The following is a 15,581-nucleotide window of genomic DNA, read 5'->3' as shown; positions in this document are numbered from 1 at the left end:
GTTGGTTTTAACTTATTTATTACCCAGAAATTACTTTACTAGGATGATTGGTTAATGTACTCTTTTCAATGGATAGAGATAGAGTAAATGAGTGAGTGAGTGAATGGAAAAGTTAAGTTTAATCTTATAATATACTACAATGATAAACTTCTAGCTCGTATGTCTAAAATGTTTCCACTAGATGTATTTACCAAATTTTGAAGCACGAGATAGAAGTTTGCATGGGATTTTCTTCGGGTCGCACGATTTTCTGCTGAAACTTGGCAATTTTCAAAGTTTTTACGATTTTCGCGAATTCAAAATCTTGAAACTTTAATAATCAAAGCTATTATAACTAAATTTTTTATGCAAGAAACTTATTTTTTTCGAAATAGTATTCTTGGGTCAAAATTTTTTCTCTTAAGTCAAGCTATTTTTTTTTTATCAGTGTAGACGTCTAGGTTATCACGAATCCCTTGGCTGCTCTCATCTGTATCTCGCGGGTTTACTTGGCCTGAGTAGTTATAGTAAAAGTTGTAAGTACAACAAGTACTATACTACATATACATGGAGGACGGAGAATTGAGGAAGTCAAGATTGAGACGGTATTTTACAGTTTCATCGAGTAGAGCTTCTTCGAGTTGGTCTTAGTCTGAAGACTCATATGTCTTACCGCACAGCAGTTAAATCCAGCAAAAAATAACCAGAGTTTTCATCAGAGATCCGACGTTTCTCCTTCACCTTCTTGTCATTACTTGTTACTTTGTTACTTGTTACTGTGTGGTACAGTCTACGTTATATTAATAATAATAATAACAATAATAATAATAATAATAATAATAATAATAATAATAATAATAATAATAAGGATTAGATGCTGTATAAATTTAATGGCAAAAAGTAAAGAGTGAACCGGGTTAACTTATTCGTCTTGGCTCGCTTGTTCATCCTGATGACCTGCATAGAACTCTCGACTCTCGGGAAGAATATCGGCGCGTTCGATCTTTACGATATGGTGATGGTGGTCCTCGGACATATATTGGTCTACGGCCCCGAGACCCCTCGCAACATTACTCGCTAAAACATCCACCGTGTTATCTTATGCAAATTAACGCGGCACGAACCGGCAATATTCAAGGCTAACGCATTATTTCCGTGTCATCAACTTAGATGTAACTATTATTTCTATGAAATATTTGCTGTTATGGTGTGAGACACTCACATACGAGAAAAGTCTTTCTGACAGCAGGTCTATTGTTTTTTTTTATTGCTGTCGTAATGATAGGAATTTTTTATAAGCGAGAATAATTTTTTATATAATTAATGATAGAGATATTTTTAAAATTAAAAAAATAATTAGCCCGTTTAATTTTTAATGTAGAAAAATTTTGTTTACAGATTAAAATTTTTATCTAAAAAAAAATTTTTTTTTAAGAAATAAATTTTTGGAAAAAAATGAATCTATATTTTATTAATGAACGATATTATTTTCTATTGATGAAATTTAAAAATTAAAATTTCCCACGATAATTATAAACTATGATTCTTATTGAAAGTTCAATAAATAATATAAAATATTATAAAAATGAATCCATAAAACAATTTTTTAAATGATAAATAATGATTATAACTATAAATAAAATAGGTGTAATCAAAAAGCAATTAAATAATAATGATCGTTATTTGCTTGGTGAGAAAATATAATCCTCTTGATTTTAATGGTAGCATCAGACATCAACCTGTGTTTGGAGTATTTACGGAAGAGAAATTCATGCACCCATCAATGAAAATCGCACGAGCACAAATTACCTTACTAAAGACTTTAGTTACTGGTCATAACTCTATTCTCAAAGTCTATAAGTTTCATTACATATTCAACGTTTAGAATTTAACATTTAACAATTTACAATTATTTTGATTTGTAAATCAACAAATCAATCCACCGATTTCCCTTCACAATTTTAATGCCTCTCATTACTCACCACTCATTACCATAATGTACTAAATATTAATACACAAGTCGCCTCATACTTTCTCGCTCATTTATAATATTATTATTATTTAACAAAATAAAAACTGCAGTACTTTGTCGATGAACCCGGCAATTAAAAAATATTAACACTAAATTTAAATGAAAAGTAATAATAACTCTATTATGAGTACCGTTAAATAAACTCAGTAAAATTGTAATGAAAGAAGAAAAAAGTTTAGTAAACTAGAGACTAGAAAATAAAATCACAAAGACATCCAATTTGGATTGTTACTATAGTACACGGCATTGAATTTAGAAACAATAACCGTGTCATATTTCTCACAATACATTTAGCCATCGTTTTTTTAGATTTTTTACGCCTTATGATAACAATTACACCGACAATGTCAGCAGACAACCTAACAATGAGTTCCTCGTATAAAAAAAGTCCTAAAAAATAGAGATGCCGAGATTAAAAGAAACTATTTTAAAGCCTTGAAATATTTCACCCAATTAATATTTTAAATACTATTTTATTATTTTATATAACTGCTGTTATGTTTTTATTACATCAGTTAAGGGAATTTCTTAGACATACTCATTTAACATTTATATGTTCTATTTACATTCTTTCATTTCTGAGGCTCAAATTGAGAAAATTCAATCTGGATGATTGAAAGAATGTATTATTTATTCTCAAGGAGTAATTCGCTATCGATCGTATATTTTGCTTGTGCTCATGCACCTTTGATCAAACTCACTTTGCATGTATATACCGAGGGGCGCGGAAAAGGCAATTAACGGTGAGGCGTTTGCGAGTATTATCGCGTCCAAGGTTGCACTACAAATTAAATTGCACAATAAACTAGGAATCAGTACACTGGCACGAGTATACACTTCGATATTATCTACAATGAGAATAATAGTATTAATGATAATACTGATTAACAATAATTGTATACTCTGGCATAAAGTGACATTATTTCATGACATATTATTGATATAATCAGAAGTATGGAGTAATGAGATGATTTTGGTGAATATTTTTCAGTAGATTTCATAGAAATAGTACATTACGTGCCTAGGGAGGAAAGTAGGACATTTCAACCCGCGCGATGTTGTCACCCGAGCCGAAGGCGAGGGTGACAAAAGCGGGGGTTGAAAATGTTCTACTATCGTCCCGTGGCGCGTATACTATTTTTCATCATACCAGGACCGAAAGTTCGATAATAATTCTACAAAATAAATAAAAACAAATGAGGTTAAAATAAATATATAAATTTACATAAAGTTCAATATTTTTTATATAACATACTTATTGAAGTAAATCTTAAATTAATATTGAGATCTAGGGATAGAATCTCGATGGGGTCCAGGGTCGGAGTCCCGGCGGAGGGTTGGGGGAGGGGGGGGGCCCAGTCGCTAAAAACAAATAAAAAGTTAAAAAAAAAAAAAAAAGATAAATCAGATAATGAATGCAAAGGAATTAATATCAATTAACAAAAAAACAATTTTTTTATTTTTAAAATAAATTAAAAAAAAAACAAAAATAGTAATGTGAACATTTTAAACGATTCACATAATTATACTTCATATAATAATACTTGTTAGTAAAGAGAATAGGATGCATATTAAACGTTTGAAACATTGAATATTACTATTGATACAATAATTAGTAGAACTTAATTTTTAAAACAATTTTATTTAATTTTATTAAGTGATATTTTTATTTAAATTCTCGTAAAAATTACAAAAAACTTTAAATTTATATAAATAATTTTAATTTTTTATTATATTATTGTATTTAATATTTTATTTAATTATTCTGTTTATATAAGTGAACAAATTTTATTACTTTTAACTACACATATAATTAAATTATTATTTTATTGCCGCGTATATAATAGTGTTGACAGTAATGTCACGGGAGGAAAACTAAAACAAAAAAATACAGTAATTGAAACTGTCACTAATTGTGAGCAGTCTGAAATGAGTAACTTTCTTCATGTAAGAAAACAGAAGAAAAACGAACTTTCGGCCTCGGAATGATGAAAACTAACTATTGCATTAATTCTCGTCTTAAAATTTTTAAAAAATTTGTAATTTTATAATTTCGACTCAGCTAGATGAGTACAAATAAATTTTTTTCGAAAATTAACTACACAGATAAAAAAATTAACCAAAAATATTTTGAAGAATTTCATCATTTTAAATCGAGTAAAAAATTCTCAAATCAAGTAAAACTTATTTCAATTGAAAAAAAAAAATTTTTTTTTCGAACTTACACCAAAAAAGTTAATTAGGGTGACGAAAAAAAATTATTATAGATGTTTGAACCCATAATATTCATAATTATAAAAATTTTATCATCGCCACTTTTTAATTTTTTTATTCTGAACGCATTTTCTCTCAAATTGTAACCTTAATCAAAACAATACGGTATTGGTAATAGAAATCGCTAAGCTTCTGACGGAAATACCGGATTATCTCTGAATAATAAGTACGTACAACATTGAGGAAGAGCATCGTTACATAATACATATGTATACTATTCACACATACACATGGACCGAGACGTAAGCCATGAGTATTTATTATATTAGCAAAAAACGTCTAAACGACCGCGATCTCTCCTCAATAGGTACCAATAGGTTTACGAGCTGTAACTAAAAAATTAATAAAAAAGCTATCGCTTCTGACATATTCGCGTGCCCCTGTCTGGCAGTTGATGAGCCTAAAGTGCTTTTCAATTCTCTACTCCTTGAGATAAATTTTCACTTTAGTTTTATTTGAGATTGAGCTAAATCTTCCTTATCTATTCCCGGATTTTTTCTCTAAATATAACGTGAGAATAAATATCATGTAAGCATGCCCGTGAAACTTGCCGCCCGGACTCGGACTTCCTAAGAAGTTAAAAATATATAAATAAATTTTATAATAATGATGATAATAATAATAATTATAATAAAAACATTTATGTATGTAGAATTAAAAGTTTATACGGGAATCCATTGGACTTAATAGTTAGTAGTAAATATGTAATCACGGTAATCATTTATCTATTTGATGATTCTGTCTGGTGAAAGCATAAACTGTTCACTTAGCTTGTAGGTATTATGTATATTAGTAATGTGGTACCACCGTGCGAAAGTATATCTTTCTTCCGTGCGAAACACAGATCTGTACTTGCGGATCAATCTTTGCTGCCCGATGGCCTGCTCCGAGTAGTATCGAGTAGCAGCGAGTAGGTATAACATAATCATATATTTAATATTAATACGCTTGTAATTTACCATTGGCTATTTGCTATTTGCTATTTTATAATATAATAAATTTTTAATTATGAATAATCAGCCGAGGAATTTAACATGATTAAATTTAATAACAAATATTTAAGTATTTAATTATCCGTAGATTAGTATTTCAGAGCCAACATGACGCGTGAAAATTTAATTTATGATTGGTTACTTTTATATTACTGTTACTATTATAACTAACACTTTACTGATTCTTAAAAAATTTCAACGAAAGTACGTACATACTTTCAATTAGAAGGTACAAAATAAAAAAATTTACAAAATACTATTCTGTAAAGAGTTTTTTTTTTATTAAAAAAAAAAAAAAAAATAATGTTCTAGATTTAAGATTTTTTTTTTGAATAATTTTTTTATCATTATAAGAAAATGGTATTTTGTATCTGACAAGTGTCAAGATGTTTTAGTTATACTAGTGCACTCAACTTAAGGTGAGCTCTGAGCTCTTAACTTGACTTTACTCAATTTTACTCTTGTCCTATCCAGTCTCTACTTGATGGAGAAGAAGACTAACGAGTAAATCTCAATCTATTCCACGACAACAGACCCATCTCACCTCAAACAACTAATTAGCTCTAAAAGAGATTTATTGTCAACACCTATGCATCGGTTATTGAAACCGTTTCATCTTAGTAATCTGTTGATTATTAATTATCAATATCATTATCATTTTTTATGGTCAAATTTTTTGTACAATTATTCGCAGTTTGTACATCAGCTGTTATGTAGCTTACACGGAAAAAAGTAAACTGTAATAAATAACAGTCGATTTTTAATAAGTAATGATCAACTGCTAAAAATTACCACTTCAAACAGTAAAATCATTATTTTACTATTCACATTGTAATATTTACCATTTAAACCTTACAATTTACTCTTTACATGGAAGAAAATACTATTTCAAACAGTAATATTCGCCATGTAAATGTCTAAAATGTTAAAGTATAATAATTAAGAATTCAGACTTTAATATTTATCATTTCGTACCTAAAAAATGATGTTATGATATGTAAAAAGTATAGAATAAAGTTAGTAAATTTCTAATACAAGCAACGTCAATATTTCCAAAGTAAAATGGTAAATTTTAAACGCAACGCTAAAAATCAAACTGTAATTATTGACTTGCTTAGACTGGTAAAATGTATATTTTAAAAGTATAATTTTTACTGTTTGAAATATTAAATTCTCCCAGAGTGAGACCCCCTTCTCTTTCATCTGAGTTCCCCTTCTCTTCATAATATAGACTATATATTGAAATGGCAAATTTTACTGTTTGAAACTGTAATTTTTAAAGATAAAAGAGTCATTATTTACTATAGTGACAACTACTAATTACTTATTTTGGATATTAAATTATAAATTGTGGCTTTTATACTTTCTACATTAAGTTCTGTAATATTTACATTTTTGCCACCCCGATGTCCGCTTTACTGTTTGAAACTATAAAAACTAACCGGAATCCGAGTGAATATTACAGTTTACTTTTTTCCGTGTAGTATCGTATCAGCAAACTGCTTTAAAACTTGAATTTAATTTTTGTTTAATACTAAATAATATTTTTATTTACGAATTATCAATTATTAACGACACTGGTAATGAGTTTCGGATATAACATGTAATGTTCCACGAGATATTCAGCGATAATTAGCTCGACTCTTATCTGGGGATTGAATTGAGCAATAAAATTTGAGAAACAGAATAGAAATGTGCCTTGCAAGCTAAATAGACTCAGGTGAAATGACTATTTGTTAAGTGCGACGCCGGGTTTGCATAAATGCATCTGCTGTCTGCATGAAGTTAGTTACGCTTAAATGCAAATTGCTTTGTTAATCGATCTGTTTAGACCTTGAAACCTACGACATAATGGACCCCCAGTGTACACCCCGGCTTATCCTCTCATGTATCTTAAATAATCGGGTTGGTTTTTTATTTAAAAGCCTCGCTTCCCCTTTTTAAGCTCTCAAACTACGACATTATAATCCGCTTGAATAAAATTAACAATTTTAATTCATTTTCCACAACATTTTAATCAGCTTCTTACTTTTAGCCAGACTTTATAGCTCATTTGCGATTACAACAACCTTATTTTTTATTAATCCCATGAAAATGATAATTAAGCTCTAGTTTGATTCTCAATTTAATTATTGTTTCTCCAAGCTTGTTAATCTCACTTAAGATCTTATTTTTTCTTTTAGTTTATCGTGTTTTAATTTTGTCATTGTTTCTGCAATATTTTAATCAGTCATTGTTGCCTTAAATTTTGGGATTGTAATTATTTAATTAAAGGCATAATTTTAAATGAATTGAAATAGTGAATGGTGCTGTTATCTATGTATTGAAGGCTATATTTAAAAATTTTTAGATAACTATAAATGGTAAGCTAGATATGTTTAATCATGTCTTACTGACTGACAGTAAAACAGGCTAATAAAATCGTCGATGTGAAAATAAACACAACTGCTGTCACTAAAAATTTGTTAATTGTTGCTTTGATATTTGCGATGGAAGGTGAAACTGTAATAATTAATTCGCAATCATATCTTTCAATGAGTAAGAAAAACTTAACTGTTTAAAATATTAACTTCAATTTATTTTTTTTTTTTAATTTAAGTAACCCACGTATACTAAGGAAATTTGTGATGATTGTGGTTATCAATATTTTTTATAGTCATTTCCTCAATTATTGATTATTTTTTGTAATTGTAAATGTAAATTTATCTAAAACTTGAGAAACAAAAGTTATCAAATAAAAAATTTAATTTTTTTTTGTAATTATTTAAATAATTAAATTATTGAAAATAATTGTAATTTTTTTTAGTATGGGAAGCAATTGCATCAGTTGGTTGGTATATTGTGGGTGTAGTGATACTTTCAATTTGGATGTATCCTTACTTGGAAGAAAAATATAAAAGTTGGAAGCAAAAGAAAGATGATGAAGAATATTCTGCCAAATATCACAAAAGTAATTTTTTTTTTTTTTTACAATAATTATTATTAAAAAATGACATTTTAATAATAATATTTTCAATTTATTTAGATCCAGATTTATTTGAAGAGCGAATGAGAGCCGTAGAAGCCGCCCGTCAACGATTGCAACAAAAATACCTCGAGGAAGCAGAACGTGCTAAGCAACAGGAAGAAGAGGTACTCAATAACTAACAACAGTAATAAATTAAATTAAATTAATGTTAATTAAACACGAAAATTTTCAGAGGAAAAAATTGAAACAAGAAGCATTGAAGAAGTTATTAAACGGTACCGAGGGTGGAAATAAACTAGGAACCGGCGAGTCTTCATCCTACCTCCGAGATGGTATCATTAATTTTTATCTATTAATTTATTTTTGCAATTAATTAACAGTTGTATCAACTAGTAATTTAATGATTAATCTTTCAGAATATAACCCGCTGATGGGAGAATCGAGCCGGGGGTATCGCGCTCCGAAGCGCAGCTGTTGCGGTAAAAAATGTGGATAAATTTTTAAATTGGTATAAATATAAATCAATTTTCTATATAAATATCATTTTATTAAACAATTATTTCATTTACTTCCATTAAAAAAAATTAGTTTAAATTATAAGAAAAAGTTATTTAAATAACAGATCTATGTCCTTGATATGATTAAAGAGCAAATCTGTGAATTCAGCTATCAATAATCAATAAATAAATTTAAATTACAAGTGTACTATAAAAAAACTCATAATTTTATAATTTATTTATTTTTAGCAACAATAAATCATAAAAATCTCTCAGACTAATAACCAAATTTGTCATTCAAACTAGTCCGCCCATCGCCAGTTTGATTCGAAGGTGGTACCCAAGTGGAGTAATCCTCATTATGAATCTCTTCATCATAGGCCTTGTTACTCTCTTTGAAAGCTTTTTCCGCCCTTTTCTGCATGCGTTTCATATTTTTTTTCTTCCTTCTCGCAATTTCAGCTTCCGACAATTCTTTTTTCAGCTCAACATCTGTACTTTTCACTTCGTTTTCTCCATCAACTGTATCAGCATCAATAGCAGCAGCAGCAGCAGCAGCAGCAGTATCATCACATTCTTCCTCATTTTCTTCCACTTTATCATCATCTCTACCACCAGTCTTTTTCTTATGCATCAACAGAGCCTCAGTCGCTGGGATGTCCTCACTCTTAATCAATCCGTACCTACTTAGTACCTTCTTCTTTTCACTCTCCACCGGTTTATCCTCCAAGCGATCATCAGGTACTTTAGATCTATCTTGTTCTTTCGACTCTTCATTTGCGCCCGATGTTGGAGTTACTAACGACGGAAAAGAAGTAGGTCTTGTAATCTCAACCAGCTTTTTGAAATTTTCTTCCTCCTTTTTCAACTTCTGAAGAGTCGACTTGAGCTTCAAAACCTCGCTCTTGCTCAAGACAGCAGTGTTCAAACTGGACATGAACGCGTCGAGAGCATCTTCATTAGAATCAGAATTACTAGCGTGTTTGGCTTCTTCATGTTTCTTCAACTTTCCTTCAACCTCCGCAATGTCTTTGGCAATGTTGCTCAGCTGAGCACTGAGGGTCGCAAAATTTTCAGCTTTATTTTCCAGTTTTCCAGCATTCCGCATCCTCTGTTCGCGCTTCCGTTCCACAGTTCCCGTTCTGTCCAAGAAATTGTCTTCATCAGAGTCATAGTAGTCTTGCTCCTCCCAATTGCGAGTCTTGCGTTTCCTTCCCTCGTGTGTTGCCTGTCTCAAAAGTCCGTGCCTGTCCAAGACCCTGCAAGCTTCCAACGCGCACTGGATCACCGCTTCCTTCTTCTTACCTTTGACCAGAGCTTCCGCGCGAACAGTGCGACCAGAGTCGACGGGCAAGTCAACCCAGCACAGAAACTGTCCAATTCCTTTTTCCTCAGTCTGATACTGCAAATCAAATCCTTCGCGCTCGAACCATCCTCTGAGCGTCTTCTTAGGATCATCAAGGAACAGCTCTTCGTTGTTAGACATCGCAAAAGGATTTTCAGTCAAATCAGAATCTTCATCAGCATCCTCGCCCATTCCCCAGTCAATGCCTTCAGCTTCTTCTTTTTCCTTCTTCAAGCGCTCCATTTCTTCTTGAATTTGCTGTTCCTTCTCGCGAGCCATCAGCTCCTGGCGTCGCATCTCCTTCAACTCCGTCACTGAATACTCAGACTCCATTTCCTCGTCCTCAGGCGGCGTCTGGACGATGAACTTGCGCTGACTACAGCCAAATCTCAGCATATGTCCGCCTTTCAGCTTGACGAAGGTCTTTGGTCTTATGCGACAGCTGTTCCAGAAGCTACCGTGAGTACTTTCCAGGTCGTACAGGTAAAACCCAGGTTCGTTTTTTTCATCTCCCTCGGCGCGATACTGGAGGATCGCGTGGTACCTTGAAATCGTTGGATGAGCTAGAGGTATGTCGCAGACTGGAAGTCGTCCTATTACATGAAAACTTTTTTTCGAGAGATCTATGGTATCTAGAATCACTCCAGACTTTAATATCTCGACCTTGTAACCCTCTGGTGGAGTACCACCCCACGCTGGCTCTTTGTAGGGCAACGGCAGGTGTTTTTGATCCTGAGGAGCTGCTTTTGGAGTTTCTATTGACTCGGAGATTATTTCTGGCTCGTCTGAGTCGTCTGTTGGTTTTTTAGCCGCTTTTTTGGGAGAGTCGGGTAGTTTTCGCTTAGAAGATGGCTTACCAGACATCAAATGTGGTACTTTAAATGTGTTTTCACCAGGTTCCAGGTTAGATATCCTACTGACATCTTCTGGGTTGTCAGTTTCAGCGTCTGCTGAATCTGATGAAACTTGTTTTACATCTGACTCGAGTTTCGGTGGGTCAATCTTCATTTCGCGGGTTTTTTCAACATTTTCAGTAGAGTTGTTGGTTTCTGCTGGACTGGATTCCATTGTTATCTGATTGTTTGAAATAACTATCAATTATTAGAAATTTACAGAAAAATAATACGTAATAAGTAATATATGTAATATGCTATAGGTTATAAGTACTTATTTTAGTTTTTTATAGATATTGTCAATTGATAGACAAAGTTAATTTGGTTTATAAATTGTTAAAACTTTAAGTTTTTACAATGTCAAAATTTTTTTTAAATTAACACTAAAATTTGTTTAAAAACAAAACAATTAAACAATCACAAACGAAACACGACGTAAACGTGTAAACATATAAATGTACGGCTGTCGGTATATTATCACAAGAACCGCAATTGCGACTGAGATTTAGAAATTTCTGATGATTTGAAATTAAGATCAAATTTTTGTTCTTTGATCAGAATAGAATATAGAAACAAGTTGAAAATTTTCTATAAATGGATAGATATACAAATATATAGAAAAAGTTGAAAAATTTTTTAATTCATATAATTTTCGATTATGATTGACGATTATAAGCAACAGTAAAAATAAAAAATAAAAACATGCAATTAAAAGCAATTTACATATTAATAAAAATAATAATAATAAGATCAACTAAGCATCTGTAAATTTTTTTATGTTGAAAAAAAAAGTTAAAAATATGTTCATAGAAAAAATTAAAAAAAATGATAAAATTTCGGATATTTTATCATAATTATTAAAATTATCATTTGTAGAAAAAATTATCAGATGTCTAGTGATCAAAGCATCATCTGCAAACCTCGTTGGAGACTAATAGCGTCGATGAACTGCTATTCGTTGAAAGATGCCAGATGATGGAGTTGAGTTGCTGGCTGGACCTGGACACCATCTTTTTTGCAACTCTACCTCTTCTACCTATATATATACAAATCATAATTTTTGTTAAAGCAATAATAATATTTATAGCTGTGTGTTTAATTAATATGGTTAATTACATTAAATTGATGAAAAATATGAATATAATAAGAATAACTGATATGAGTTATTCAGCATTAATGAATATTCATTTGAACCGAAAATCTCAATGTTAATATACTGCGCAGTTACTTTAAAACAGAAAAAAATGACTCAATAATAATTATTAGGATAATTTTATATGAAATTTCTAATATTCTACTTTTAATTAACATATTTAATCATACAAGAAGAAAAAAACATTTTATTTTAAGGATAAAAGAAAAAAAAGTGAGACGCGGCGCAATTTGCTGCTACTCGAACGATGACCAAGCGGGTTTTGTCGATTCCAAGATGGACGTGCCATGACGCGCTCCCTGTAAATAGCGCGCATGCGCAGACGGATAAATTTAAATGGCGGGAATTTTTAAATATTTAAAAATTTCATAATTAAAACTTTTAAGGAATTTTTTTAATTTTTGATCGAAATAATTTTTTAAATGAGAATAATAATTAAAAAATTAATCACAGTTTTCATTTACATTTTCTTTTCAATTCCACGCAATGACAGCAATTTCTGCCGTATCACATGAAACGTCAGGTATCAACTTTGCCTTCAATTGAAAGTAACCTATAAGCACCGGGGGGATAAAGTGTAAATATAAATATAAATTTATATTTTGTAAATATTTTAATTAGAGATAAACAATGGTGAGTCGTTCAAAAAAATTACTCAAATTAATTACATCGAGATTTTATAAATCACCTGTTTTAACAAGTGCTATTGAATCAGCAACTGAAAGAGCACATATGCAGTTGACTAATTTTCAAAATATTGCTAATAAAAAATATGACACTATTATCAAGGTATAGTATTTATTTATAATTTCATTTTTAGTTGAAATTTTTTAATCATTAACTTCAATTTAATTAAAAATAAAATTTATCAAAAATATCAATTTATCATGACATTAAATTTAGCTGTCATTTCACAATTTTTTAAATTTTCTTTAACAAATAATTTATAGCAAAAAAAAAATTATTAAAAAAATAGACTTGTAGAAATTTTAATAAATTGAAAATGCAATTTTTTTAAAATAATTTTTTAGAACAAATTTTTTTGTTAAAGAAAATAAAAAATTGTCAAGTGACAGCTAAATTTAATTAATGTTATCAATTTATCTGCTTTTAAATTTTATTTATTGATTTAAAGTTCATAAAAAAATTTTCAACTTTTTTTATTATTTTTGACAGTAATTAAAATTTATCAACTTATTTACAGCAAGTAAATGGAGCAACAATAATTCAAGATTTAAAATCAGGAGCAATAGAACCAACACCTATGCCAAAACAGCTGGTAATCTGGTGGAAATGGTACCAACAGTTGACCGGTCTAGAAGATGTCGAATTAGCGAGACAACAAATGATAAACGTTCAAGATAAATTATTCGACTGTCAAAATCGTCGACGAGTTTTGAACAATCAGTCTTCTTTGATAGTCGATAATCTGAAACAAGTATACGGTGAGTTGATCCAAACTAAGCGCGAGGACCCAAAGTATGTACAGCTGACAATAATGGAGAACAAGGCCTTGCAGGAACAGGGGAGAATTATATCTCAGTTGAATTTGCTGGCGAACGAGGAACGCGACCACTTCACTCAATTAGCAACTGCCATCAAGGAATACCATGACAGTCAGAATATAAACGCGCAAAAGTATAAGTACTTGTCTATCCTGGCGTCTGCTATTATCGCGATACTTTCTTTGGGTGGATCTATGATCTATAACAACAAAAGAATTTCCGATGTTCATAAAATAATATCTAAGGGACAGACGAAAAATGAAAATATGTTTAAAAGTTATTTTACCATGTTAGAGGATAGTATTGAAAAGATTAATAGGCAACAAGTTGTGGTTGATTCGGTTAAACCTAGTGCTGAAATTGTTGAACCGGCTGTTAATTATGATTTAAATAAGATGGTAGTGATTGGTAGTGCTCTTGCCATATTTTTAATTATTTTCAATCGGTTATATTCGTAATATAAATATTTTGAGTATACCTAGGCTAGAAAAATGACTTTTTACATTTACAATTAAAATTGAAAATAAAAAATATAATTTTTAGGCTTTGTTAAAAATAAATGTATATAATGTAAAATAAAAAAATTATTTATATTCATTTAAAGTATTTATTTACAAATCAAACTATTGTTTTGTTTAAAAAATCCCATTGATGGAATATATGGTACAAAATAATACAAGAAATTTGTAAGTCAATAAAAAAAAAAAGAAATATTCTCGAAATGCAAAGGATTGTTGATTAAAACTCAATTAATGTAATTGATTAAATAAATTTATTCCCATGACTTCCATTCGAGACCATCAGGTGGACGTTTTTCAACGGTAGTCTTGCCTACTTCGGACCAGTTTGTGCTCAAAACAGTTCCACCGGATTCAATCTAAAAATTAAAAAAAAAAAAAAAAAATAAATAGATTGAAAATTTAATTTTATGATGTGGTAGTTAGTAAGCACTTACAAATGACTTATTCATGGCCTTGCGAACTTCATCAGATCCAGTACCATAGATTTGTTGGAAGAGAGAATTAAGCGCAGCTTCACCTTCTGGTTTTTCTTCAGCCTCTTGTTTCTCTATTTCTTTCTCAACTTTATCCCAATCTTTTGATTTCTTGCTTGAGCTTGGATATTTTGGCGGTTGATTCGCTTGGAGTATTTCTGTACGAAAATTACAAATAATTTATATTATTAAGAGAATGAGAAAAAAACTGCTAGTAATTGTATTAAATTTAATAAAACTAATAATAGAATTAAGAAGTCATAATTTACCTTGAGGTATAGGTTTTATAGCTTCTTTAGTCGCTGGATTGCCTTCTAAAGAATTCCATCTAAGGCCATCGCGTTTCTTCAATTTCATTTCTATTTTTGAGGGGATAACTTTATATGAACACTGATCTGGTACTATTTCATGCGCTAAATCCAATTCTAAACTATACTCGTTTCCAGAAGGTAATTTAGCGCTGACGCTAAGCTGAAAAAATTAATATTTATTACAATTTTTGACATCAATAGTTAAAAAAATAAATAAATAAATAAATAAACCATAAGTACTAACTGTCGTTTCGCCGAATTGAGCTTTGACATTACTAGTATTTTTAGCGAGGACCGTCACGATTACAAAAGCCTCTGTTTGATACCAATCATGGTTTATTTTTGGCGTAGGCATCTGGAATATTAATAAATAAATAAATAAATAAATTGTATTAATAAAAATCTGTAACTTGACCTATATCACTTTTACTCACCTGGTTATTCAGAGTTTCACTCGCCATTATAAAAAATTAATATTTATTGTTCGTAAATAAATTTACTAATAAATAAAAAACAAAAAGCACTTTTTAATTGTAAATATTTCGATTTGTGCGAGTCACTGCTATGAATCCTGATCCTGAAAATAAGGTTTATTGTGAAATTCAATTATTTTTTGTTCTAGAAAAATCACAACAATT

General features: G+C 30.3%; 4 protein-coding genes across 5 annotated transcripts; 2 read left to right on the top strand and 2 right to left on the bottom strand.

The window, feature by feature from the left end:
* The first annotated feature begins 7,693 nt into the window (after nucleotides 1-7,693).
* LOC141526096 (uncharacterized) lies at nucleotides 7,694-8,961 on the top strand. The gene is made up of 5 exons (XM_074240876.1): nucleotides 7,694-7,815; nucleotides 8,084-8,227; nucleotides 8,303-8,409; nucleotides 8,478-8,577; nucleotides 8,662-8,961. Exons 1-5 carry the CDS (start codon nucleotides 7,767-7,769, stop codon nucleotides 8,739-8,741), a joined length of 480 nt encoding a protein of 159 aa, XP_074096977.1. The 5' UTR covers nucleotides 7,694-7,766; the 3' UTR covers nucleotides 8,742-8,961.
* On the bottom strand, nucleotides 8,960-12,247 carry LOC141526094 (kanadaptin). 2 transcript variants are annotated; one of them, XM_074240872.1, is made up of 3 exons: nucleotides 12,097-12,247; nucleotides 11,901-12,016; nucleotides 8,960-11,161 (listed from the first exon to the last, which is right to left on the bottom strand). In XM_074240872.1, exons 2-3 carry the CDS (start codon nucleotides 11,988-11,990, stop codon nucleotides 9,020-9,022), a joined length of 2,232 nt encoding a protein of 743 aa, XP_074096973.1. In that variant the 5' UTR covers nucleotides 11,991-12,016; nucleotides 12,097-12,247; the 3' UTR covers nucleotides 8,960-9,019. The 2 variants fall into 2 exon arrangements, with proteins under 2 accessions (XP_074096973.1, XP_074096974.1); XM_074240873.1 differs by lacking the exons at nucleotides 11,901-12,016; nucleotides 12,097-12,247 and adding an exon at nucleotides 11,255-11,423.
* Nucleotides 12,248-12,676: 429 nt separating this feature from the next.
* LOC141526449 (mitochondrial potassium channel) lies at nucleotides 12,677-14,231 on the top strand. The gene is made up of 2 exons (XM_074241478.1): nucleotides 12,677-12,922; nucleotides 13,338-14,231. The coding sequence occupies exons 1-2, from the start codon at nucleotides 12,764-12,766 to the stop codon at nucleotides 14,094-14,096; spliced, it is 918 nt and encodes a 305-aa protein (XP_074097579.1). The 5' UTR covers nucleotides 12,677-12,763; the 3' UTR covers nucleotides 14,097-14,231.
* Sgt1 (suppressor of G2 allele of skp1) lies at nucleotides 14,223-15,549 on the bottom strand. The gene is made up of 5 exons (XM_074241480.1): nucleotides 15,378-15,549; nucleotides 15,188-15,298; nucleotides 14,902-15,103; nucleotides 14,594-14,790; nucleotides 14,223-14,515 (listed from the first exon to the last, which is right to left on the bottom strand). The coding sequence occupies exons 1-5, from the start codon at nucleotides 15,402-15,404 to the stop codon at nucleotides 14,411-14,413; spliced, it is 642 nt and encodes a 213-aa protein (XP_074097581.1). The 5' UTR covers nucleotides 15,405-15,549; the 3' UTR covers nucleotides 14,223-14,410.
* Nucleotides 15,550-15,581: the final 32 nt, after the last annotated feature.

Source organism: Cotesia typhae, unplaced genomic scaffold (genome assembly GCF_013202065.1).
Source record: "Cotesia typhae breed Kobodo isofemale line unplaced genomic scaffold, CoteBio_Ctyphae contig_33, whole genome shotgun sequence".
Taxonomy (NCBI): Eukaryota; Metazoa; Arthropoda; class Insecta; order Hymenoptera; family Braconidae; genus Cotesia; species Cotesia typhae.
The sequence above is the reverse complement of the archived record's forward strand: the minus strand, read 5'-3'. Positions and strand labels throughout refer to the sequence as shown.

Bases quoted from the DNA above. Each gene is read 5' to 3' on its own strand.
- Sgt1 (XM_074241480.1), bottom strand. From the start codon at position 15,404: ATGGCGAGTGAAACTCTGAATAACCAG. The intron at 15,299-15,377 runs GTGAGTAAAAGT...TTAATATTCCAG, and splicing joins GTGAAACTCTGAATAACCAG to ATGCCTACGCCAAAAATAAA. The intron at 14,516-14,593 runs GTAAGTGCTTAC...TTTAATTTTTAG, and splicing joins AGGCCATGAATAAGTCATTT to ATTGAATCCGGTGGAACTGT.
- LOC141526096 (XM_074240876.1), top strand. From the start codon at position 7,767: ATGGAAGGTGAAACTGTAATAATTAATTCGCAATCATATCTTTCAATG. The intron at 8,410-8,477 runs GTACTCAATAAC...GAAAATTTTCAG, and splicing joins CTAAGCAACAGGAAGAAGAG to AGGAAAAAATTGAAACAAGA. The intron at 8,578-8,661 runs GTATCATTAATT...TTAATCTTTCAG, and splicing joins TTCATCCTACCTCCGAGATG to AATATAACCCGCTGATGGGA.
- LOC141526449 (XM_074241478.1), top strand. From the start codon at position 12,764: ATGGTGAGTCGTTCAAAAAAATTACTCAAATTAATTACATCGAGATTT. The intron at 12,923-13,337 runs GTATAGTATTTA...ACTTATTTACAG, and splicing joins AATATGACACTATTATCAAG to CAAGTAAATGGAGCAACAAT.
- LOC141526094 (XM_074240872.1), bottom strand. From the start codon at position 11,990: ATGGTGTCCAGGTCCAGCCAGCAACTCAACTCCATCATCTGGCATCTT. The intron at 11,162-11,900 runs GTTTGCAGATGA...TCAAACAATCAG, and splicing joins CGCTATTAGTCTCCAACGAG to ATAACAATGGAATCCAGTCC.